At 34.6% G+C, this 26,098-nt stretch overlaps 2 protein-coding genes and 6 non-coding genes across 11 annotated transcripts; 2 read left to right on the forward strand and 6 right to left on the reverse strand.

Annotated features, from left to right (window-relative positions):
• Window positions 1-88: 88 nt before the first annotated feature.
• Window positions 89-3,007, reverse strand: LOC132798112 (fructose-1,6-bisphosphatase 1). 3 transcript variants are annotated; one of them, XM_060809832.1, is made up of 4 exons: window positions 2,854-2,955; window positions 2,205-2,285; window positions 860-1,203; window positions 89-789 (listed from the first exon to the last, which is right to left on the reverse strand). In XM_060809832.1, exons 2-4 carry the CDS (start codon window positions 2,224-2,226, stop codon window positions 124-126), a joined length of 1,032 nt encoding a protein of 343 aa, XP_060665815.1. In that variant the 5' UTR covers window positions 2,227-2,285; window positions 2,854-2,955; the 3' UTR covers window positions 89-123. The 3 variants fall into 3 exon arrangements, with proteins under 3 accessions (XP_060665815.1, XP_060665816.1, XP_060665817.1); XM_060809833.1 differs by having other exon boundaries at window positions 2,205-2,281; window positions 2,854-2,946; XM_060809834.1 differs by lacking the exon at window positions 2,205-2,285 and having other exon boundaries at window positions 2,854-3,007.
• A 2,703-nt stretch (window positions 3,008-5,710) lies between these two features.
• LOC132794407 (brain-specific homeobox protein) lies at window positions 5,711-8,799 on the reverse strand. 2 transcript variants are annotated; one of them, XM_060804850.1, is made up of 4 exons: window positions 8,206-8,799; window positions 6,795-7,066; window positions 6,357-6,659; window positions 5,711-6,146 (listed from the first exon to the last, which is right to left on the reverse strand). In XM_060804850.1, the coding sequence occupies exons 1-4, from the start codon at window positions 8,727-8,729 to the stop codon at window positions 5,875-5,877; spliced, it is 1,371 nt and encodes a 456-aa protein (XP_060660833.1). In that variant the 5' UTR covers window positions 8,730-8,799; the 3' UTR covers window positions 5,711-5,874. The 2 variants fall into 2 exon arrangements, with proteins under 2 accessions (XP_060660833.1, XP_060660842.1); XM_060804859.1 differs by lacking the exon at window positions 8,206-8,799 and adding an exon at window positions 7,159-7,176 and having other exon boundaries at window positions 5,715-6,146.
• A 4,801-nt stretch (window positions 8,800-13,600) lies between these two features.
• LOC132783787 (U2 spliceosomal RNA) lies at window positions 13,601-13,795 on the forward strand. Its single transcript, XR_009632202.1, has one exon. It is a non-coding gene; the product is annotated as a U2 spliceosomal RNA (small nuclear RNA).
• A 1,285-nt stretch (window positions 13,796-15,080) lies between these two features.
• Window positions 15,081-15,203, forward strand: LOC132783786 (U5 spliceosomal RNA). Its single transcript, XR_009632201.1, has one exon. It is a non-coding gene; the product is annotated as a U5 spliceosomal RNA (small nuclear RNA).
• Window positions 15,204-17,691: 2,488 nt separating this feature from the next.
• Window positions 17,692-17,886, reverse strand: LOC132783776 (U2 spliceosomal RNA). Its single transcript, XR_009632192.1, has one exon. It is a non-coding gene; the product is annotated as a U2 spliceosomal RNA (small nuclear RNA).
• Window positions 17,887-20,110: 2,224 nt separating this feature from the next.
• Window positions 20,111-20,305, reverse strand: LOC132783777 (U2 spliceosomal RNA). Its single transcript, XR_009632193.1, has one exon. It is a non-coding gene; the product is annotated as a U2 spliceosomal RNA (small nuclear RNA).
• Window positions 20,306-20,570: 265 nt separating this feature from the next.
• On the reverse strand, window positions 20,571-20,696 carry LOC132783790 (U5 spliceosomal RNA). Its single transcript, XR_009632205.1, has one exon. It is a non-coding gene; the product is annotated as a U5 spliceosomal RNA (small nuclear RNA).
• A 1,897-nt stretch (window positions 20,697-22,593) lies between these two features.
• LOC132783780 (U2 spliceosomal RNA) lies at window positions 22,594-22,744 on the reverse strand. The gene has a single exon (XR_009632195.1). It is a non-coding gene; the product is annotated as a U2 spliceosomal RNA (small nuclear RNA).
• Window positions 22,745-26,098: the final 3,354 nt, after the last annotated feature.

Raw genomic sequence — 26,098 nt, forward strand, 5'->3', positions numbered from 1 at the left:
TTCAAAAAATAGCTGCATTAAAGCGAATGTCAGTGCAGGCCCTGATCAAATTTTCTTCTTAGGAATTGAATTCAAACAAATTTACATAAAAAAACATTTATTAAGAATTTATTAAATTAGAAATCACTTCATATAGCTGAGCGCCTCCTCGACATCGCCCTTGGAGCCAAGCACAATGGGACTGCGTTCGTGAATCTTCTGTGGCACAATGTCGAGTATACTGATCTTACCATTGCTGGCCAGACCGCCGGCGAGGATCATGAGGTAAGCCATGGGATTGCACTCGTACAGCAGACGCAATTTGCCATTGGGCGCTGCCTTGGTGGCTGGGTAGATGAAGATGCCGCCGTATTTGATTGTACGATGCACATCAGCCACCATGGAGCCTACATAACGGGCTCCGTAGGGTTTTCCCTTGGTGGGATCCTTCTTGGCAGCAATGTAATTGAAGACACCAGCATCCCAGTCGCTGGCATAGCCCTCGTTGATGGAATAGATCTTGCCCTTCTCGGGCACACGCATATTGGGATCAGTTAGGATGAATTCACCAATGGCCGGATCATAGGTGAAACCATTGACGCTAGTTCCCAGGCCCAAGACGATGGCTGTGGCGGAACCGTAAAGTGCGTAGCCAGCGGCCACCAGCTGATTGCCTGGCTGCAGAGCATCCTGCACAGTGGGCGCGCCTTCGCTCTTCTTGCGATAGATGGCAAAGATGGAGCCAATGGACACCAGACAGTCAATGTTGGACGAACCATCCAAGGGATCGAAACAAACAATATATTTGCCCTGTGCCAAAGAAAAAGTCAATCAAAAGGATTAAATTATTCAATAATTTGCAAAGGATTCAATCTCTCACCTGACACTGTGTTTCCACCTCAATAACGTTCTCGTTCTCCTCGGACACCAACAGGCAAGTGGTGTACGACGATCTCAGCATGTTGATGAACAGCTCATTGGACAACACATCCAATTTCTTCACCTCCTCGCCTTGCACATTCACATCCCCAGCAATGCCATGGAGCTTGGCAATGCCCGCCTTGCGCACCGCCGACGCCGTCGCCTTGATTGCGGTCTGTATGGAATTGAGCAGCTGGGTCAGATCTCCGGTGGCATCCTTGAACTTGCGCTGTTCATGCAACACGAAACGCGTCAGCGTCATCGCGTTCGAATCGAAGGCGGGTCCTTGTTGAGACATTTTGGCTGATGAAATACAATCAAGCAATAAATCACAGTTTCTATGCAATTTTGGAAAATTTTGTATTTTGCTAAAGTAAAGCAAAACTTGCAACGTAATTTAGTTACAGCCATAACGATAAACAAAAGAATAAAATCTAATTAATTTGTACAAAATAAAATTTTCATTAGGTAAAACATAACAAATTTATTTCAAATAAATTAAACAACAAATAATTCAATGCTATAATTATACACCGTAAAAAACTTTTGTTGCACTACTACTATAAAACATTGATATTTTTAAATACGTTTTTTTGTATTTTAATTATTTTTAACACTTAAATTTGAAGTAGTAAGAATGAAAAAGTTCGGCTTTACTAGTGTTTTACATTAATTGTAGCAATCAAAATGTTTGTGATAAGATAAGAATATATTCTATTATTTATCAATGATTTGACATAAGAAATCAATGTCAAATGAAAAGTCTTCTACATAAATATCTACCACAAAATAAATATATGTATTTATTAAATGCATTAACTGTTATATAACGAAATTTTGTTTGTGAGTAGTTAACATTAATTTATAAGCAAATCATTAAAATTCATTTTGCTCTGTCTTGAAATCTTTATATTAAACGATGCGTTTTATGTCTTGTATATACAAAATTATTAGATAATCACTAGTTCAGTTTGTTAATTAGCAAAATCAAATTATGCAAGACAATGATTTGTTCGATTAGAGCTACAAAGATTACACAAATTAAATGTAATACTCTAGGTTTTAGTGGATTGATTACAAACACATTGCAGAATCTGGGCTGATTAAAAAGGAGGTAAAGTGGGTGCAATAACAATTAGGTTAGTCAACTGATTAAACTGAAGACAGGGATTGATTTTGGAGTGGATTCAAGTGGATTGGCAGAGTTAGAGGAGTGCAAATTGATCATCAGGCAGAGGCGTGACAAAAGGGCGTTGAACAGAGAGCAGGAAGAGGAGTGCGAATTTTAAACAATTTTGACTTACAATCACCGTTTTTGGCCGCCATTGTTGGGGATATTTATGTATAAATATATATGTATACTATGCGGTTCCTCTGTGGCCTTCCTTGAAAAACAACAACAAATTAAAAGGCAAGCCTTCCAGAAAGAGCATGAAGGTCAAACGAGCCACAGAGGCAGAGACACTTCGTCGACCCATGAACACTTATTATTATCAAAAACTTGTCAGCTCTCAGTGTGAGTGTGTTTGACTAGTGTGGTTTTTGGTTGTTTTGGTTATGGGCTGATAACCTGTTTATATATATATACATACAATCGCAATCGTATGCATGTGCTTATATAGCGCAAATATCAGAGAAGCAGATAGAAACCGGAACAAGCGAAAAGATTTTCATTTATTTCTATTTGACTTTTTTTGCCAATTTCTAAGAGCGATGACACGTGCCCCCTTTTTATTTTTGGAAACGCCACATGATTTGATTTGGCTGTAGTATATGTATCTATAAGTAGCTATATCGAAAATATATCTTTTAGATCTTGGCCAAGTAGTTTCGCTTTTAACATTGCTTTGACCCCGCCCGTTTGCCGGTCAAAAACATTTGTTGAGCTTCGCTGTTTTACCAAACACACAAAGAACCAATAATAACAATAACAATAAGTGAAAGTTAACTTACAGCAAGAGAGCACGATAAACGAACCGATCAAAACAGAATAGAGAACAGACACCAACTAAAAGCACCGCAGTCGACGGCTGTACTGAAGAGACTGAGCGACGTTGACTTTCAGCTGGCAATGGGAACGACGACGGCGATTGAGGCAGCAACAGCAACAGCAACAACCACGGCGGCGACGACGACGACGGCGAAAACAACGTCACAACTTTTGTGCCAGACGGGAATAAAAATACAAGAAACTGTAAACAACTGAGCCAATGCTAGACTAACGTATACCCAATACTGCTAGGTTTATTCACAGATGACAGCTTAATTTAATTAAAAAAATTGTGTTCGAAAAATTAGAATCAAATTCGGGAATTTTGTTTTTTTTTTTAAGTTATTGATCTTATACTATTTATGTAAAATTAAAATAAACAATAAAAATATAATGAAGTTAAAGTCAAAACATAAATTTTTAATATAATCAGAGTGAAGTCTTTTCTACAATTTTAATCACAAACTCCAAAGTGTAACTAAATATGATAAGTATTAGATGCACTAAATATAATATGAGATACAAAATTAACCTTAAGCGTGTGCTTTCTGTTGAGATTTTGAAACTATTTGCTATTCATGACATAATATAACATTATTTTCAATATAATCAAATTTTTTTTTAAAAGTTCATTATTTTAAAACACAATTAAAATACCTTATTTCTCCCATAATCTAGGATATTACTCAACAGATAACATGTAAATGCACGCGTAGCAAAACAGAATGAGGGGAGAAACACCCAAAGAGAGAGAGAGAGAACAACAAAAATGTGAAGTAAAGAGGGAACTTTGAATAGGGAGCGTAAGCATTATCGGAGCGAGACATGCCCCCAGCTCAATAATATGCTGATTGAGCTAATGAGTGGAGTTCACTTGCCCCATGACGAGGGCGTGAATTGAGGCACTCTTGAAATAGTGAGTAGACCACAAGAGATAGAGATATAAATACATAGACAAATATGTGGTAAAATATAAAAATTCGCTTTGTGTTTGATTAAGTGTTTTTACACTTGTTGTTTATAAGTATGCATGCTCGTGTGCAAATGTTATCAGTAAAATAACACTAGAAATAACCTTTCGGACTTTGTACAGGGTGCCCTACTATATAAATGTATTGATTGAAATTATAAATTTTCTCTCGTTTTTGCGTTTTGAATCCACTGGTCACCCTGTATCGCAAACCTCTTTAACCACTAATCAGACTTTCAGCTGTTTGATAAGTATGGAGGCTCGACTATTGTTTTGACATCAATTCACATTTCTAATTTCCTAAAATAATATCTTCGTAATTGCAAGAAACTTTTTTAAAATCAAAGTGTTAACTAATCTTATACTGTTTTAACCTTCCATTTTGTCATTGATGCGACCTCAAAAAAAAAGAGATTATTTTTATTTGATTTGCTCTTGATTTTTATTTCGTAAATTATAAAATAAATAAAAATAATAATGATTGTTAGTAGAGAATATACAGCCATTAGATACTCCGTATTGCTTGATGGAATGTTTTTGAATTGATTGAAAATTATTCAACAATAATATATTTACTATATACTTATTCATACTATGTACATATGAAAAGGGGAAATAAAAAAATACATATAAGTGAGAAAAAATATTAATTTCCTAATTATGCTAATTCTGCAGTTTAATTTGTGTTGAAATAATACCTTTTAAAAAATAGTATCATATTAAGTAATATATTTATTTGTAATAAAACTATGCATTTAAAAGCTTCAACTTATCATACTTACCTTAACAACAAGCATATGGAATTTAAAAGTGCCTTTTGTGGGTAGAAGACATTCCGGAAATAGTAGCAGCATCCACAATTTCGAATCAATTGAAAGCAGGCAACAACCACTTTGTGTTGGGACTTGCAACAAAGTGTTTCACTAAATGGCTCGCTAATAACCCGCAATTATTTTGCCATTGTTAAGGGGCACTTCAGAACTTCACCCTCGGTCTGCCTCCCACTAGCAGCATGCGCACATCATGGGCGAGGGCGAGGGCGTGAGTGTGGGCGTGGTGCTACCACTTCAACCCTAACGAAAGAGTCGCAGTTTAACCTGATTATAGGCAACTTTTTGTTGGTCCTCAATTGGATTTGATTGCCCATCGGACGCGCCCACACGAACTCAATGAGAAGGGAAAATGGAAAATTTTCAAGAATCGTTCACTTTTCACATGACTTTTTATTTGAAAAGCATTAATACTAAGCTGGCTAACACATCAAGACATATGTATCTATAGAGACGGTTAGGTAGCGATAGAGTGAGAGAACGGAAAAGCGAGAAATGGAAGTACTCGAATACTACATTTTAAATATTTTAATAGTTAATATAGCTTAAATATATAACTGTGACTAGACTGGCTCTCAATCATGATCTAATTACGATCAATATTTACAGTTTGATTATGATAATGCTAAGAACAGACTCTTTGAATAGTAGAAAATACGCCTTAATATTTATGTAATAAATAAGAAGTAGTTAATAAACTGAATGTAATCTTAATTTAAATGTAATAAATATTTTGCATACATTAGCAAATTATACGAAAACTTCATTGACCTTTCCTAAATGTCATCTTATTTTATATGTAATGAATATTTTACATACATATTAAAAATACTTTATTAATACATCTTTCAACTATCCTTTAAATCTGGCAAACATTTCGGCCACTAAATATTAAATATTTTGATTCTGATTTAGCTGTTTTTATATTATTTTGTAGTAATAAATAAATTATAAATATAATTAATTTTAAAAATAAATTAATAAAAAACCATAAACAAATCTTAATGTCATATAAGAGTTCTCAACATCGAAGAGTATTTACGCTGGTCAACAAAATAGATCCATTTTTATTTTTTAAATTCAATAATTTCCCCAATTATATCTTGCTGTATTTTAGGCATATATCTACTACTTAGAGGTCTGTACCCGGTCTAATTTATGGGAAATCGCGAACACGTTGTCACCTATGTCAGTTGGTATAGCTTTGTGTCTCCGACTATGTCCACATCGCTGGAATTGTCATCATCCTCACTGTCCGCCTCAAGGTCCGAATAGTCATCCGTGGAGTAGCCATGTTGCAGGAAGCACATTTGAAGCTGCTGCTGTTGAGCGGTGGAAGTGGCTTGAGAGCCACCAGAAGGCAGCTTGGCCTGCTTAGAATCTGTGGATGCAGCGCCATTGGAAGCATCACTTTGCTGCTTGCCGCTTTGGTCTGTGCGTGAGAAGTCAACGGGTTCTTAAGAAAAGCAAAATGAAAGACAAATTCAAATTTTAGGGGAGTTGGGTATACAATTTTACAACTAATTTGATTTGGTACAAACTTTAACAAAAACTTTCGTCAGGCAAAATGGCAACTAAAAGCCCCAAAAAGGCTTTTTAGGCTAATTGAGACAAAAGCATGAAAGTTCGACAAAAGAAATTTGTCTTGTCTTGGCCATTTACTTACCATTGGCATTGTCGCGTCGTCTCAGCTGCTTCTTGTGCTTCATGCGGCGATTCTGAAACCACGTCTTGACCTGTGTCTCACTCAATCCCAGCGCCGTTGCAAGCTCCACGCGTTCCGGCGTCGATAGATAACGTTGCGCCTCGAAGCGCTTCTCCAGACCCGACAGCTGTGGGTCACTAAACACTGTGCGTGCCTTGCGCCGTCGGCAATGTCGCAGTGCATTCACGCCCATCCCGAGTCCCAGAGCCAGCTCGGGCACACAGCCCGGCGCCCCAAAGAAGGGCGCTCCTCCGAAGAGACTGGCTGCAAAAGTTGCCGCCACATTAATTGCATTATATACGAAAGTAGTTTTCTGGCATAATTGTCATTGGCACCCAAATAAAAACTTTTGGTGTCGTTAATGGCCATTGACATGCAGCCACAGTTCCTCTCACTTACCTTGAGATAGAAAATAGGGATCCACTGACTTGTACGTGCCCGACGATGGTGAGAGATAGCCCAGCGTCATCTGCAGGAACCCATGATCACTGTACCCCGCATTGGGATACAACACTCCATTTGGTCCACTTCCTGCAGGTGCTGGTGGAGGAGGCGGCGGTGGTGGAGGAGCTGCTGCAGGACCTGACGTCATTTGTTGTAATGTCGATTCGGCATTTGGTCCAGCATTTGGATGACCATAGTGTGAGGCTGCAGCGCGTTGCTGTTGGGCACTGTTAATTAGGAGTGTGGTGAAATTTAATTTTTAATATATTGCAATTTTTTATTATTGTGTTTTCTTAGTTCAATGTAACTAAGCACTAACTTTTAGACTTTCTTAAACTCAACTTGGAGTTGGAATTTTTCTTTAATGAACTACAATTTGTTTTTGCAAGAACTATTATCCAATAACAATCTTGGACCTATATTGAAATGATTTTTCTATTTAAATTCTTAATTTAAATGTAAGTAATCATTAATACTCTAATAACAGTATAACCAGAATAACTATTAAAAACTTCAACAACAACAAATTTTAACCTATCTTACTATTGATGAGCAATAAAACTCAAGCTTAAGCTTGTCTTATTGAATTCCATCATTACTCAACGATTAGTCGCCAAACTATTGTCAATAATTATTATCTCTTTTCAAATTTTTTTTCCTAATATAAAAATTCTGTTAGGAGAACTATTGGTTTTACAAAAAAAAACCAAAAATATTTTGAGAATATCATTTGAACAACTATTAAAATCTAAAATGTGTTAAATGGATTAATATCAGTCTATGAAAATTAATAATTCTGAAATGCTGAATACAGACTGCGCAAGTTCTGATAGCGGAATAAAAATTTTATTGATCACCACTTTCTTTAATTTATAATGCGTCGCAAAACTAATAAAAATGTTATTAAAAGTTTTACAGAAAATTAATTAGGAATTGAAATTCCAACCAATGTCAAATTTCAGAAATGCTACTGTATAAATTAAAATTTGTTAAACTTATATATTTATTCTATTTAAAAATGGTGTTATACTACATTTATTTATTTAGATTTTGAAATATTTTTTTATTTATTTATTTTTTTAATTTTTGATTATTGACGTTAAATTTTGTAGAAAATAGCGACATGGTCTTCAGCTAACCGAACGTTGGAAATAAGTACATCGAAATACAAAAAAATTTCATTTTGCAATTTAAATCAAAAACAAGTATGATATTAAAAGTGGAATAAAGTAATTCGGCAAGGACACATTATTTCATTTGTAGTTCTTTATATTAGAACTATGTGTTAATAAAATGAGTGCAAAAATAAATTTCCAAAAAGTATGCCACTTTTTTTGTGTTATCCAAAAAAAAATCGTATACGCACCGTTGGCTGTGCATGGACTTGACATAATCCTCGCTGGCATAAGCCGACGCTGAATGGCCGGGACTGATCACTGGTCGATTAGATGCCGTCGCTGCTGTGGCACTTGTATATCTGGCATTATTATCATATGCACTGGCACTCGAAATGGCGATGGAATTATTGATATTGGTATTTGGATTTGAATTTGGATTAGAGCTGGCACTGCTTCTGGCACTTTTCACATTATATTTGTTGCACTTTTGATTGCTGTTGTTGTTATGGTTATTGTTGCTATTGCTGGTGTTGTTGTTGTTGTTGGTGGTGGCACTATTTAAATTTTGAAATAATATATGCTCAATCGAAAATGGCGTTTTTGTGGTTAACATTGTGGTCGTTGTGGCGGGGCTTTTACTATTGGCAACATTTGCCGCTGCCGCCGCCGCTGCCACCGCTGCTGCTGCTGCCGCTGAAGCCGTCGCAGCTAAAGTTGGGCTGGAGCTGGATCGGGCGCTGCAACTGCCGTTGGTCTCATTAAGCGTTGACATGTCTCCCGCTCTGATGTTTTACGTTGTGTATGTGTCCTGGTATTGCCGCCGCGCTTATGTTGTTTACTCGTTGACGGTCGCGTTGAGTTTGCGGCAATCACCGCACATCAACCAGAAAATCGCTCTAAACGAGCAGAGCGGCAAGCTGCTGTTGAAAGGGGCAACATCTCTGCCCTGCCACACTTGCAACACACACAGGACATTCACAACTCACCCCCAAGAGTTGCCAATGCAGTTGCGGTGCTGCTGCTGCTTTTGCTGTTGTCGCTTAGAGGCGCCCAAAAAGCCAGTATGTATGTGTATGTGTGTGTGTGTGTTTGCGTAAACACACCCCCATTTGCATGTGTAGCATATGGTTGTCTCCCTCGCACAAAGCAAGCAAGCTCTATCCCTCGCAAAAAGCAACTCAAACGACAATGCAATTTAGCCATTTGCACCGCTTGATTTCTGGCCATAATGCTGGCATTTTATCTATTTATCAGATACACACACATACTACTACGCAACTATATATGTGCATTCATTTAAATGTATATATGTATGCATATATATGCGAATATTTAGACTTTTTTAACTGGGTTAGCTTTGCTTAATTGGTCCATGTTAACCGCAAATACATAAATTGCCAAAGCGTTGCAGCCGTTGTGGTTGCCTCTGCTGCTTTCGCTGCCTCTGTTTCTGCCGCTGTCGCCGTCGCTGCTGGTGTCGACTGCGACGCTTTGCAGTCGCCATTTTGCCCATAATTAACGTGTCATGGCCGCCATTGTGTTGTTGCCTTGATGTGCATGCATTAAATTCATTAAATGCCACAATTATTATAATTAATTTATTGATTGATGGCGCTGCTGCCAGACCTGCTATTTTGCTGTCTGTTGTCGTTGCGCTGTCTGGCTTACGCGTCGTATGCGTAATATTGGCCATTATCTCAGTCGCACAGTCGCTATTCACATGCTTTGCACAACTGTACCTCATCAGCAACTTGCGCCTAATTAGTACTCTCCTCTCTATACTGTGCTCCATCTCTACCTCCCATTTCTTCTATCTCTCTTTATTGCTGCCTCCACGCCTAAGCTGGGGCAATTAGGCACAAAATACTTGTCAGTAATTCAATCATTCGGCATAGCCATGCACAGCCCATCCAAAATAAAAGTCCACCCAAAACGTCGCCTCACCAAAAAGGAGGTGTGTCCTTGTGCCATTTCACAACAGCCAATCAGCGACCATTGCGCTTTGGGGTTGCCAGAACAAACATCTATTTGTCCTTGTCCTACGCGCAGCTTCGTTCTAAGGGGTGGCATGAGGTGTGTGTGTGTGTGTGTGTGAAAAACAATAACGATGACAACGAGTCATCTTTCTGTGTGGGTGTGTGCGTGTGTATGCATTCGATGCGACCAAAAAGCAAGACAAATTTGCTCGTTTTATTAATAAAATAAGTCACGCAAAGTAAGTCGAACATCATTATTAGGTTAAAGCCCTAAAGCGGGCGCATTAGGTATATATATTCGTATGTCCTTTACGTGTGTGTGTGTGTGTTTATGGAGGCCACTGTATGGTAAGGCGCATCTCCTTAGACAATTACACTGACATAAATGACAGCTACAGTTTAATGGTTGTTATTAGATGGAAGGTTTCAATAAGATCTTTTAATATGAAAATATATTATCGTTTCATGAAAATATAAATACAGTTGTTTTTGTATTATAAATTATATTTTAAAATTGAAAGCGAATACATTTAAAATATAATTTTTTCACTTTTTTACAATTTTACTCGTAAGATCTTCACAATCATCCAATATGAATGACATAACGTAGTTAGGTAGTAATTAATTCTAAATTAAAAAGAAAACACTTGAACAACAGATGTTTGAAAATTGACACTAACAACTTGATAATATCCCAAAATAAAAAAATAAATAAAAATACGAAAAGTATGTTTAACTTTTTCATCTCTCTATAATTTGTTATTGTCAGTTTGAAATCTCTGACATCATCCAATAAAAATGAATCAAGAAGTATGTAATTTGAATTATTAAAGTAATTTTAATAATATTCATTATTAATTAGTATTATTTATTATTAAGTATTTATATATATATTATATATTTAAAAGGGGAACATTATTATTCTCTTTTACTAAATGTAATTTAAATATTATTCAAAATTTCTCTCAGTGTGCTGGTGACATGCAATTAAGTCGCTTTGGCTAAAATCTCTGGCATTCTGGGATTATTTTAAGGCACAGGTAACTTGTGCATTCGGCCTACCAGCCGAGCAAAGGGACAAAGGGGCATAGCGAGTCATCGTGGGTTGTCACCGTAACTGACACAAGCTGCTTGTTGGGGGCACTTAAAGAGCGCCCCGGAACTGACATCTTCAGGTTCCATTGTTTTCCATTTGACATGAACGTGCGGAAGAGCGAATGTGTTAAATATATTTAAAGACCACTTCAATATCTTTCCTCTTCTTTCTTATATTAATATTGATTTTCTAAGTTTGGGAAGTCTAGTCAATTTTTTTGTTATGAATTTAATTCCTAACATAGCTTTGCCGCTGCTGCTGTTGCTGTCGCTGTCTGAGCACGTGCCTGTCAAACGTGCTAAGCCTAATTTTTATAATGATAAAAATGCAGCGTCGTATTGCAATGCGCAATTTGCGGTTAACTTGGGACGGGTGCCTCTTCATCTACCTCATCCACTTCCATTTCCATGGGCTCCTGTCTGTCTTAAGGCAATTACAACATTTTGTGTCAGTTTGCATGGCAAATCCTTTTGTGATGCGAGAGCGTCGTATTGTACTGAGCCTTGTTGATGTTTTTTTTTTTTTTAGTATAATTCTCTGAAATCAAAGCTGAAGTGTGTCAAAGATCAGGTTACAGTTTTGCTGTAAATGCCAGCGTCGGCTTCTCAGATGCCTCGAATGCAGCATCCGCGTTCGAGTTTGATTCTCGGTAAATTAACTTCTGAAACGAGCAACGTAAACTTTACTCAGCTAAGGGTACTTTGTTTATCCGAGAGAAGGGTCTTATAGTAAGTGGAAACATCCTTCCCGCTAGGTCAAAGGCAGCACTTCCTTTAATTTGAAAACCAAAGGGTGTTCAGGGTATCAAGAGGTTAAAGATATTTAGGATAATAGTTCCATATCGAAAGCATTTGCAGGAAGGAAACAAAAACGATCTAAAAGTTGGTAATATCGTACAGTAAATACTTAGTGTCAAAATCAGTTAAGTTGTGTTGAATTGATTTTAAATTACTTGTCAACATTAGATTTAAGTTATATTAATTTTCGTTAAATTTTATAACAAATTGATTAATTTGCAATTTAAATGAGAATAAGTAAACGAATTTATCAAAATATCTGCATGCAGAAACTTACAAAGGTTTCTTGATTGATATTAAATTGTATCTTTTAAATGCAGATGTGTCATACTATACTTTTTATAAATACTAAAAATAAGAAATATTGAATTTTCGAGCTTAACTAATTTGTATAATCCTTTTTCTTGTCATGGCAATGATTGAGGAATATATTCATTTGTTTTAAGCCAAAGATGATTTTAATTTTAAATTTAGTTTTAAAATATTTTCAGCATAAATATATAATGTTCTAATACTGATTGCTTTCGTATATTATAAAGAGAAGTTGGCTTATACTGTATATATTTAAATTCCCTATCATGATCATTTTGTGCTCAAAGGGAAAACAAATTCGTAATCACCATATAAAATCACTCTTGAGTTTCATCTGTATAATTACATTACGAAAATCAACAATTTGCTGTCAGCTTAATTGTAGGTTCTGTATTATTAACCCGCTGCAGAGTTCAAGACTGAAGTCAATTAATCGCTGAGTGAGAGCAACCATTTGTACGCCCTCTCGCAGGACTCAAAGTTTTTAGCACGTTCCGAGGCACTTTTCAGTTTGAGCGAGAGCAAGGGAAATGCTTATTAAAAGCCTCTTGTTGTTATCCTAGGCATAGTAACCTTTTGCATTCTCCTGCCCCAAAACAATTAGAGCACTAACAAATGCAATTACCAGTTTGCGAGCATTTCCCCTCGTCTACCCCGGTCATCCATGGCCTTGCAACAAACTCAACACAATTGCTCTCATTGGCAACAATTGAGCCGAGTGCCGAGAGTCGACAACCAAAGCATTGAGCATATCCTGCAAACAACAACAAACAGCAAGAAAAAAATGAAGTTTCCCAAACGCGTGCCACATATTAAATTACATCGAAATATGTGCACACGATGATTTCATGATTTCAATGAGGGGGCAGTTTGTAATTTGCTGGCATTTTCAATGATTTTATCAGTTCCCAAGCCAAGCCCAGTCGCAATCCCTTAAAACCAACCATTTGACATTTTGTTATTTTGATATACTATTTGTTTGATTCGTCAGCCTAGTCTGTTATTTGATTTAATTTGCAGCTAGTAATTGTTATAAAATTTGATTTACCGAATGCATTACTGATAATTCTATGGAATTCGGGGCGAGACAAGTAAATGCTCGGTATTTTAGTGAATCCTGGATTAATGATACTGAAAGTATAGTATATTTAAATAATAATTCGATCGAAGCGTAGAGCTTAAACTGAGTTTCTACATCAAATAAAAAATAAAATGATAAGACTCTGTTTTTGATTATTAATCTTAACATTTCAATCCATGCTAAATTTCATTCCCTTAAAAGACATACATTTCAATATGTAACAAGAATTTGATGACAGAATAAACAGATGAGCCCCTAAAGAAGGCAACCATTTTCAGCCAGGTAGGCTCCGAGTATATTTTATACTTGTGTGCTCTTCTAATTCTCAAGTAGTTTTGACTTACGATGCATGTAGTTATTGGTATTGTCGATATTAAAGTTATCGCTTCTCGGCCTTATGGCTAAGATCAAAGTGTAGTATCTGTTCTTATCAGCTTAACATCTGATAGTTTCTCCATTGGAGAACAACAAATGTTAAACTGATTTTTGGAATCAGACGGAGTGCTAGGAGCTTGCTCCACCTCTGTCACGGGTTGGCCCGGTATTGCAGTACCGCCGGGATTCGGCCCAACTAATTAATAAATCTCACAAATTAAAGGACGCGTTCTATATCTCCTCCTTCTTCTCGACTATAGACTTGCTGTGAGGGAAAAGAGCACATCACGTGAGAAATTTAATTTGATTAAATTGCCACAGAAACACTCTGCGGGGCAGTTTTCAATGAGGACAATGTCGACCTTATCGCCTTACAATCACTTGCAACGACGTCGACTGTAGTTAGGTAGAACAGGCTACTTAACGGTGCCAGTGAAAAAACACACTAAGCAACTCAGATCTCACTACCAGGTAGAGTTGAGGCGAGGTTGTCGTGACTTCTGAGTTTTTGCATGTGGATGGATATGCGGGTAGTTCTTTGAATGCAATAAAAATTATGTGCTCTCTCATATATGTCAGTGTGAAAAGGTTTACATCCTGCAGCGCATCTCATTCCCAATTTCATTGCCACTCTCCCTTTTTGTCCTCATCCGTCGCTGAGTCTGCCTCTGTGTTTGGGTTGATTGACGTTGATAGAGCACGTGTTTGCAATTATTGATAATAAATATGAACGCTTCAGCTTCTTAATCAGATGACTTCTTGTTGGACTTAACAAATACGTGGTATTCAAACAAAATTTTCGAATTTTGCGACACTACATTACCAGTAAATAAAATAATATGTTAAATAAAATTTTCCAGAATCGGGAAAATGAAATACCAAATAAAACTAAATTATGCAATTTTTTTTTTTCGTTTAATTTTTATTTACAATCTGGCTTAAGACAATAAGAAAATTTTATGACTAATATTTACATAACAGGAATAGCAGATTTCCAGTGAAACCTGCTATTAAATATAACTTCTTGTTTACTTAAAATTTACCTATCAGCGAGATCAAGAATGTGAAATCTTTGAAGTCTTCTAACAGTTGAGCTATTGTCTAAAAGAGGTAGGGCTAAATTATTTTCATGATTGTGAAGTCTGTCTGTGTATTTCTTAATATATTTCTTAATCTCTTCTTTTATAGTTGGAATATTTAAATCTCTGTGAATATTTGCATTTGTTACATAAAATGGATCGTCTTAGTGCAAAAGTTATTTGGACAGACTTCAGGGAATTAATTTTAATTTTCCAGCGAAGAAACCAGGCTTCAATCAGACTGATGCAATTAACATATATTTTATAAATTATCAATATGTTTATCAGGACCGTTGGGAATAGTTTGTTGCCGACTTTATGGCGTAATTTCAATAACGTTTGACATATAATTCCCAAACAGTTTTGGCATCATCTCAGGAACAATGCCAATGAATGGATTATTGTCCACACTCTGGCTTCTCTTCAGTTGTCGAATAAATCTTTCGCCTTTTACTAAAGATTTCCGTGGAGAGGAGCACTCTAATGAGTCTAAAATAATTTTTTGAGTGCCTGGCGATGATTGTTGCTGGGCCGCTTAGTAATATATTTAATGGATTTTAGCACATATTTATGTCGAGTCTGTAAGTGGCTGTGGAGCCGTACTGATTAAGAATACATTGACTATATTGAAAAAAGTGCGGTAACCATGGAAATATACTCTGCTTTGAACCAAGTACATCTGCGTGTATGCAGTGGTGTCATTTTTTTTAAGCAAAAAAAGCAAAAAGCTAAAAAAAGCGGAATACCTGAAAAAAAGTTAGGAAAAAAGCTTATTTTTATAAAGTAATGTGGTGTATGTTTTTCATTTATAAACCCACAATTCAATACGTAATATAAAATATAATTGATAATTCTGTGACAGATGTCACGTGCGACCATCTTTACAGTGAAAAAAAAAAACATAAACTGAAAAGGTTATTCTTAAAGCTTTGGATGAGCACTATATTTAGAGCTAAGATTGATTTTAGGAACTTGTTCTGTTTTATGATAAAATATATATGTAAATTCGTTCATTTTTTGGTTTGCATACAAAATTGTTAATTTTTGCAATTATCAGATAAGTTAAGTTATTCAAGTCGCTCCAATTTAGGTGCAAACTTTTGAGGGAAGTTATTTGATACAAGAAAATATCGATATTTTGTCGATAGAAATATATTTTTAACATTTCAGCTGTTAAATTCAATTTAAACATCACTAAAATTTAAGTAAAAGTAAACTAAAGAAAGAGCTGCTTAAATTTGGTCAAAAAGCTAAAATTCCCGCTGCCCGCTGTTTTCATATTTTTCCCGCACTTCAAAAAAATCCAAATCTGACGGGAAAAAAGCGGAAATGACACCACTACCATCACCAAGACAGACTTTCAAATTCACAAGAATGTTGACGTTACTGAACGACTTACATAATATGACTCAAAGTGGAAATAAGTAGTATCAAATAATGAAAAATAAATACAAATTTATTAAAATGCTAGTTTTCGGATGATTGGTTTTCCTTTGATATTATATTTCTTCCATACCGGGTTTGTTTATTATATTATGCCGTTCATGGTATATTTTAAATGGGTTATATCGATATACCGAATATACCATGTGATATATTTTTAGTATTTTCTGTATATTTTCAGAATAATACCGCAAAATGGGTAGCGGGTGTCTCACAGTCGAGTACACTCGACTGTTGCTTTCTTACTTGTTTAATTTATACGTTTGGATTTTTGTTCCATCATTTTTTATATTTTCTCTCCACTGTTTACAGTGTAATTTTTTTTTTCTTGACTTCATTCATTTACATTAAATACAAATTATTTAACGAAAAACATAAAAAAAATTTACTTACCATGTCACACGCGACAAACTTTGAAAATTTTTTTTTTTAATTAAGCAGTGCTTATATTTAACCAAATTTTATTTTATTAAATTTTGTAGCAAAATATGTGTTTGGACACAATTTTGCATGCTTACTGGACAAATTCTTTAGATGCAGTCATAACAAATGCTCTTTTTCACTATCGCACGCGACAGAACTAGAAACTGATGAGCTGATAAGACATTTACCGTTATTAGCAATTGCACAGTTTCTTTTATATATTTTTTATATTCTTTGGATATTACACGAGATATTAAGCTGCGAGTATCAATGCACACAGACTCTTCTTAACGAAATATATCAAAACAAAACTTGCAGTAGAAATTTGTTCAAAACAGAACTTTTGCTCATCTTCGAGTTTGCATTGAGTAAATGTAAAATACGCTTATATTATAATAGTCAAATTTAATAAGAAAATTAACCTATCTATAATAAAAATATTTAAAACCGATACTTTATTAAATGATTCAATTTTTGTATGTGAACTACGTAAATATTCTATATTACTAATGCAATCAATGAAATTCTTATGTATTCGTTACATTGTAAAATCGGTTATGTTCTGAAACATAAAATTGGAAAACCTGTTCAAATGATTCGATTTTGTTGAACACAACAAGAAGTCATCTCATTGATCCATGACGAGGAGTTGAAGCTTTTCATGTTTATTCTCGATAATTGGCGACACGTGCCCTATCAGCGTGAATCAACCCAAGCACCGAAGCAAACAGCGAAGGACGAGGATGAGAATGGCAATTAAATTGGGAATGAGATGCGCTGCAGGATATAAACCTTTTCACACTTATATGAGAGAGAAAATCATTGCATATCCATCCATATGTAAAAACTCAGGAGTCACGACAACCTCGCCTCAACTCTACCTGGTAGTGAGATCTGAGTTGCTTATTGTCTCCTTCCACTGGCACCGTTAAGTAGCCTGTTCTACCTAACTACAGTCGACGTCGCTGCAAGTGATTGTAAGGCGATAAAGTCGACATTGTTCTCATTGAAAACCGCCCCGCAGAGTGTTTCTGTGGCAATTTAATCAAATTAAATTTCTCACGTGATTGTGCTTTTTTCCCTCACAGCAAGTCTGTAGTTGAGAAGAAGGAGGAAATATAGACCGCGTCCTTTAATTTGTGAGATTTATTAATTAGTTGGGCCGAATCCCGGCGGTACTGCAATACCGGGCCAACCCGTGACAGAGGTGGAGCAAGCTCCTAGCACTCCGTCTGATTCCAAAAATCAGTTTAACATTTGTGGTTCTCCAATGGAGAAACTATCAGATGTTAAGCTGATAAGAACAGATACTACACTTTGATCTTAGCCATAAGGCCGAGAAGCGATAACTTTAATGTGGTCTACCCTCATCACATCATTTACAGTGTGCTAGAACCAGTTGGGAATTTTTGTTTTTTTTTCTTACCTTTAACAGATTAATCTTGTAATTTTATAACACTTAAAGTTATGAATTTCAAAATGTTGATTCCGACATATTATTACCAAAATAAATCATTACAGTTTTTGATTTTGTGCGTGGTTTTATACATATAGTTTGCAGATTTTTAATGAAGAATTTTCGAGGATGTTTAAAATATATATGTTACATATGTTGTTTATACTGTACAGTAGTTACCATGGAAATCCACTCTTTAAAAATATTATACTCTCTTAGTTTTACTCTCATTCTCATTATCAATTTTTTTTTCGTAAAGCCATTGTTTGTGGTAGCAGCACAAAAGGTGGAAAGCGAAAATCAGTCGCAAAACAAACATACGGAATCTAACTATTCTACAATACTTACAATACTTAGAAAAACTTAGCTGTAAAATTATCTTAACGTTAAAGAGTAAAATAATCATTATACAAATAGAAAGAGTTAAGAAATTTTGACGAAGTCATATGCATATGTAATTAATTGTATCTCAGACAAATGTGAAGGCTGCAAGAAATTTAAATAATGTAGGCCATTTCTTTTAATAAATTTAAATTTAAAATTTTTTAAATTTCTCTACTTTTCAGTCCTAGGTAGAGTCTATGTCCTTAATGAGTATGTGGTTTGGCCTGAATGAGTTTACCCTAAAGTGTGTTATGATATTTTAGGGGTTTAGTGGTTCAACTAAAAAAAAAATGTAGAGACTGCTAAAAAATGCCACCGCATGATCTCCTAATTTCGCAAAAATAAACCTAATTTAGAAGCTGAATTTTTAGCTAAAACCTAAAATATATACCCCATAATTTATAACTTGACAAGGTTTTTTTTTGCGGTATTAAGATTATTAAAAGTTGTTTTTAATTCTTTTATTTAACTCAAATACAGTCGACTCTTGCTCGTAAAGCAGGTTTAATCTAAACAATTCGTCTGAGTTGTAAACAAAGATAAATTTGTAATCAATTCATTTTTTTCCAATTTTGATCACAGTCTGACAAGTAAAACTGGTTTAAAACTCATATCATCACCCTGCTCAAGAATATTATCTAAGTTTAATGATCTTTGGCCGGTATTCTTCAGAAATGGTGATTCATATTTTTATGCATATTTATATACAGCATGTGGCATGACTCCAAAAAAGTATAAATCGGACCGATTCATTGATTATCATTCCAGTTTAAAAATTTTGCCGCGAGATGCGTCTCTTACTTGTCACCAGTTTTGTTATTGTTCTTTATACACTTTGTTGTGAAAATTGCTTTCTAAGTGCATATAACATCGAATCACCACCTTTAACCAATGGAGATAAGGAGATAATTGGAAAATTGAAAGCATGGTATAACGATGAGACACACCATTTAAGACTGGAGCGCAATGAGACCTTATACACATTGGCGAAGTCAATTATGGTCCGACAGATTGCTGACAAAAAGTTTCTTGAATGGGCAAAAGTATTGGTCAATGAGTTTGATCCCGATGTCAGGCAACTTGCTGAACATGCTTTAGACCAACGTCGAGTGGAGTCTTTTAAAAGTGCATATATATTCAAACGATTCTATTCTATATATTTATCAAAGACAAGCACTGAAAAAAGAAATATGTTCAATACTTGGACAAACGGTGAATTCGAGAATATCTTTAATGCTTATCATAACAGGCTAGAGGCTTCTGTGAAAGAATTTGAGGACCTAATGAATAAGTCAGTAAAAAATCTAAGCAATCAAACAAAAGATTATTACCGCAGATCAATTGTAAAAGCTAATACTCCAGATAAGAAAAAGTCCCTTAAAGGCAAAATCAGACTCTACAATAAATTAGTAAACGATTTTGAATAAATAATAAATATTAATTTTAATCGGTCTATACAATGTGATCTAATTTTATTTTAACATTTTGTACTGTATCGCTTAATACGGATTTGATTAATAAAATATTCCTTAATCAACTTATTATGTTGCTTAATTATTCAATATTGACTCAATATTATTGACGTTCATTTCTGATTCACAAAAAATAATTGTGTAATCATTTACTTCCTTATTCGTTAACGATTTAACCAAATCTTTCTTAGTTGTAATTAGGATGGGATTGGATATTGCGAACCCTACTATTGTAGCCTTCAATAAGTTAAATTTATTAATTAGTTGGGCCGAATCCCGGCGGTACTGCAATACCAGGCCAACCCGTGACAGAGGTGGAGCAAGCTCCTAGCACTCCGTCTGATTCCAAAAATCAGTTTAACATTTGTTGTTCTCCAATGGAGAAACTATCAGATGTTAAGCTGATAAGAACAGATACTACACTTTGATCTTAGCCATAAGGCCGAGAAGCGATAACTTTAATGTGGTCTACCCTCATCACATCATTTACAGTGTGCTAGAACCAGTTGGGAATTTTTATACGCAGGATTCAAAATTCATTCAATATACAAAAGCAAAATAGATGAATTATAGATTTGCAATTACGGTAACTATTAACGTTTGATGATATTCAGGAAATTTCAGGTTTACCATAAGTATGAAATACGTAAAAAAACATGGAAATAACAATACTGAAATTTAAATATATCTACTTAAATATGACAATGCATTATTAATTGGCCCGGCAATGATCATCGCCAGGCACCCCTAAAAAATTATCTAGACTCATTAGAGTGCTCCTTTCCACGGAAATCTTTAGTAAAAGGCGAAAGATTTATTCGACATATGAGAAGAAGCCAGAGTGAATTTATCAACTCAACCACAAGGGTAGGCCAGTAGGAAAACTAGAACTACTTGGAAATTATAAGCCAAGCATTCCAAGAGTTCGTTCCTTAAGGTAGACTACATTTTATTTGAAGTATTTCTTTGTTTTTCAGTCCTATGTAGAGTCTACGAACTTAATGAATATGAGGTTTGGCCTGGATGAGTTTACCCTAAAGTGTGTTATGGTATTTTAGGGCTTTACTGGTTCAACTAAAAACAAGTAAGAAAGTTACAGTCGAGTGTGCTCGACTGTGAGATACCCTATACCCATTTTGAATAAAAGCAAAATAATGCGGTATTTTTACAAAATATACAAACAATATAAATATAGTAAAAAATTTACCAAATGGAATATATGCTGTCGAAAATTATAGCTCTATCTCTTATAGTCTCTGAGAACAAGGTGTTCATGCGGACGGACAGACAGACACACAGACGGACATGGCTATATCGTCTCGGCTGTTGACGCTGATCAAGAATATATATACTTTATAGGGTCGGAGATGTCTCCTTCTACCTGTTAAATACATTTCCTGCCGACACAAAGTTATAATACCCTTCTACATATGTATACCATGTACTTAAGAACTTACAATTTTTGGGCAATATTAAGCTTACTAAAAGTTTTTTTAATGCCATCAATTCAATTTAAATACAGTCGATACTCGCTCGTAAAGCAGGTTTAATCTAAACAATTCGTCTGAGTTATAAACCAAGCTAAATTTGTAATCAATCCATTTTTTTTTATCACAGTCTGACAAGTAAAACTGGTTTAAAACTCACACCATTACCCTGCTCAAGAATATTATCTAGGTTTAATGATCTTTGGCCGATATTCTTCAGAAATGGTGATTCATATTTGTACGCATATTTAAATACGGCATGTGGCAAGACTCCAAAAAAGTATAAATCGGACCGATTCATTGATTATCATTCCAGTTTATAAATTTTACCACGAGATGCGTCTCCTACTTGTCACCAGTTTTGTTATTGTTCTTTATACTCTTCGTTGTGAAAATTGCTTTCTAAATGCATATATGTAATATCGAATCACCACCTTTAACCGATAGAGATAGAGAGATAATTGGAAAATTGAAAGCATGGTATAACGATGAGACACACCATTTAAGACTGGAGCGCAATGAGACCTTATACACATTGGCGAAGTCAATTATGGTCCGCAAGACTGCTGACAAAAATATTCTTGAATGGGCAAAAGTATTGGTCAATAAGTTTGATTCCGATGTCAGGCAACTTGCTGCTTACTCGTTAAAAAAATGCTTTTATATTCGAACGATTCTATTCTATATATCTATCAAAGACAATCACTGAAGATAGAAATATGTTAAATACTTGGACAAACGGCGAGTTCGAGAATATCTTTAACGCTTATCATAACAGGCTAGAGGCTTCTGTGAAAGAATTTGAGGACCTTATGAATAAGTCAGTAAAAATCTAAGCAATCAAACAAGAGATTATTACCGCGACTCAATTGTAAAAGCTAATACTTCAGATAAGAAAAAGTCCCTTAAAGGCAAATTCAAACTCTACAATAAATTAGTGAACGATTTTGAATAAATAATAAATGTTAATTTTAATCGGTCTATACAAAATGTCGAAATATATGGTGTGATCTAAATTTATTTTTACATTTTGTACTGTATCGCTTAATACGGATTTGATTAATAAAATATTCCTTAATCAACTTATTATGTTGCTTAATTATTCAATATTGACTCAATATTATTGACGTACATTTCTGATTCACAAAAAAATAATTGTGTTAACGGTTTAACCAAATCTTTCTTAGTTGTAATTAGGATGGGATTGGATATAGCGAACCCTACTATTGTAGCCTTCAATAAGTTAAATTTATTAATTAGTTGGGCCGAGTCCCGGCGGTACTGCAATACCAGGCCAACCCGTGACAGAGGTGGAGCAAGCTCCTAGCACTCCGTCTGATTCCAAAAATCAGTTTAACAACGTTCATTGAATAAAAAATATTTTAAATTAAATTTAATTAAAATATTGCATCAAAAGTTTATGTGTCGATCTTCTTTATGGCAGCTGCGACATTTTTTTTAAATTTGTGCAATATAAACAGGTTTTTGTAGCTCTCTATTCTTTCTATTACCCTGCTTTAAAATATTCTCGATTTTAGAGCTAAATGCTTACGACATTAATGTGAAAGCTGGAAGATACGAAAAACTTATAAAACGGAACGATGGTTATTTCAGTCGTTTAAAAATTTTGTTACAAGATGCGTCTTCTGCTTGTCACCAGTTTTCTTATTGTGCTATACACATTTTGTTGGGAAAATTCTTTTGCGAATGATGAAGATGTGACGAAGATGATGCCGATCCCGTACCATTTACAGATGAAGATAAGGAAATTATTCGAAAATTGCAAGCTTGGGACACTTAATCGTTGCGTGAATTACATTTCAATAGAGAAATGACATTATACCAAATAGCTAAATCAATTGTGGACCATAAGACTGCTGAAAGCAAGACAGTTATATAGGCACAAGGTATTCTCGATGCTTGGCAGCCCGATTCTAAAATGTTTTCAGCTGAGGATTTAAGTCGTCCTCCGTTTGAATCTACTAGTAAATATATATTAAAACCGTTAAATAAAATATATTTGTTAAAAGAAAAGAGAGAGGAGTATAATTCTTGGACGGACGGCGAATTCGATAATATCTTTAAGGAATATAATAGCAAAAATAAGAGAGTCTTATTGGAATTTGAAAATTTAATGAAAATGTCAGTCGAAAAACTTAGCAACAAAACAAAAGATTTCTTCCGTGTTCCAATTAAGAAAATAGAGAATACTGATAAAAAAAGGCAATTTTAGAAAGAAACAACCTATTTAAAATAATGACTAGCTACTACGTTTAAATTATCAAAATAAATAAAATATGTGAAAAAGTTAATATCGATTTTATTGCCCATCTATTTCTTTATAAACACACAGATGAATTTAGTCAATATTCGAGCACACCAGACTGATTATTTATTTAGATTTGTGTGATGTTCATACGGAAATCTCATTAAACATAGAATTTCTAAGGTGATCTGAATAAAATTACTTCAATATTGTTATATTATATTTATAGTTGAATTCTACATATTTTGTTGTTTCTTCAATGGAAAAGATATCAGATTTTAAGTTGATTATAACAATTATTACTCTTTAATATTTTTTGCAAAATAAAATTATTTCTTAAAAACCTTCATACATTTTTATCTGATCGCAACCAAATTTTTAAGAATCGAAAAAAATCGAGTCGTGATTTTTGGCACATACAATAATAATAACAGTATTTATGATTCCTGAGAATTTGGTTGCGATGTTTGTATTGCAGATTTTGCCAAGAAAACAGGTTTTAGTAACTCTGTATTCACACCATCACCCTGCTCAATAATATAATCGTTTTCAGACCTAAATGCTTACGACATTAATGTGAAAGCTGAAAGATGCTAGATACGTATAAAACAGAACGCTTCACTGATGGTTATTTCAGTCGTTTATAAATATTGATACAAGATGCGTCTTCTGCTTGTCGCCAGTTTTCTTATTTTGCTATATACACTTTGCTTTGAAAATTCATTTGCAAATGAAGATTATGATGATGACACACCATTCACGGATGAGGATAAGGAGATTGTTCGAAAATTGATAGCTTGGGACACCAAGTCGTTGCGTGAGTTTAAGTTCGAGAGAGAAGTGACATTATACAAAATAGTTAAGTCAATTGTGGACCATAAGATTGCTGAGAACAAGACGCTTATATGGGCACAAACTATTCTCGATGCTTGGCAGCCCGATTCGAAAAAAGTTTTCTGCTGAGGCGCTAGGTCGTCCTCCCATCGAATCTACTATTAAAGATGTAATCAAACAATTATCTAGAATATATGATTCCGAACAAAGTATTGAAAAGAAAAAGGAGTATAATGATTGGACGAACGGCGAATTTGATATTATCTTTAAAGAGTTTCACGACAAAGGCAAGCATATCGTGAAGGAATTTGTGAGTTTAATGGATAAATCGGTCGAAAATCTAAGCGACAAAACAAAACACGTCTATCGCCTTTTGATCGAAGAATCAAAGAATCCCGATAGAAAAAAAGCGATTTTGGGGAGAGATGAGCTATTTAAAATCCTGAAGTTCGACCTTAATTTATTCTACTAATATAAATAAAAAAAAAAAAATCAAATAGATTAGACTTCATTGTAAATACACAGATGAAGTTAGTCAATACTCGAACACACGCGTCTAATTATTTATTTACATGTGCGTTGTTAATGCTAAAAACCGCATTGAAGCTACATATTGTAATCTTATCTTAATAATATGTATGAAATATTGTTATATTATGGTTACAATACAAATTCAGTGTATTTTCATAAATACCTTAAATTATTAATAGTCAATTTAGCATTAATTTTAAGTTTTAGTTTTTAAATGTTTATATTAATAAATAGGTTAGGTTAATAATGCATGCAATATCGTATGTTCTGTAATTCCTATGTTTTGCAACAGACTACAACAAAAACAATTTAAAAACAGATCATAAAATCAGAAAGCATCCATAGTATAGTGACGTGCATTAAATAAAACAAGTAAAAAAGTTACAGTCGATTATGCTCGACTGTGAGATACCCGCAACCCATTTTCAATAAAAGCAAAACGGTGTGGAAATATTTATAAAATATTCTTAATTCTAAAATATATTGAAGGCTATATTGTTTATATCGATATACTCTTACATTCAAAATATTCCAAAGAGTACGAAATATGTCAGATTGTCAATCTAAAAAGCTAAAACCCGAATTTCCACTTAATAGTTACTTAAAGTATTTTAAAAATCATTAATTTCAATGAAATACAATTAAAATTTGGTTTAAAAAGCTTAGGTGTCGATCTTTTTCACCACAGTAGCTACAAAATAAACAAGTTTGAGCTAAGAGCTAAGCATATGTATGTATGTATATTTGGTCAACCCATTTCTTTATTTTTTGTATTTAATTTTGGCAATTTAACAGATTTTTGTTTTGTTACACCGTATTCTCACCATCACCCTGCTCAAGATGCGTGTTCTGCTTGTCGCCAGTTTTGTTTTTTTTGCTTTGTAAATCCTGTTCGGATGATAAATATATAAAAGAGTATGAGGTCTCAATCAGTGCAGATCTCTTACCATTCACCGATGAAGATGGGACAACAAGTTGTTGCGCAACTTACAGTTCGAGAGAAAAGTGACATACAAAATAGTTAAGTCAATTGTGGACCATAAGACAGTTGAGAGCAAGACAGTCCGATTCCAGAAAGTTTTGCGCTAAGGCTTTAAGTCGTCTTCCGTTCGAAGCTACTAGTAAATAT

Source organism: Drosophila nasuta, chromosome 2L (assembly GCF_023558535.2).
Source record: "Drosophila nasuta strain 15112-1781.00 chromosome 2L, ASM2355853v1, whole genome shotgun sequence".
In the NCBI taxonomy this organism is placed as follows: Eukaryota; Metazoa; Arthropoda; class Insecta; order Diptera; family Drosophilidae; genus Drosophila; species Drosophila nasuta.

Coding starts and splice junctions, on each gene's coding strand:
- LOC132794407 (XM_060804850.1), bottom strand. CDS start 8,729: ATGTCAACGCTTAATGAGACCAACGGCAGTTGCAGCGCCCGATCCAGC. Junction 7,067..8,205: donor AAGTCCATGCACAGCCAACG/GTGCGTATACGA, acceptor CCTAATTAACAG/TGCCCAACAGCAACGCGCTG. Junction 6,147..6,356: donor ACGACGCGACAATGCCAATG/GTAAGTAAATGG, acceptor GCTTTTCTTAAG/AACCCGTTGACTTCTCACGC.
- LOC132798112 (XM_060809832.1), bottom strand. CDS start 2,226: ATGGCGGCCAAAAACGGTGATT. Junction 1,204..2,204: donor GGCGGCCAAAAACGGTGATT/GTAAGTCAAAAT, acceptor GTATTTCATCAG/CCAAAATGTCTCAACAAGGA. Junction 790..859: donor AGGTGGAAACACAGTGTCAG/GTGAGAGATTGA, acceptor TCTTTGGCACAG/GGCAAATATATTGTTTGTTT.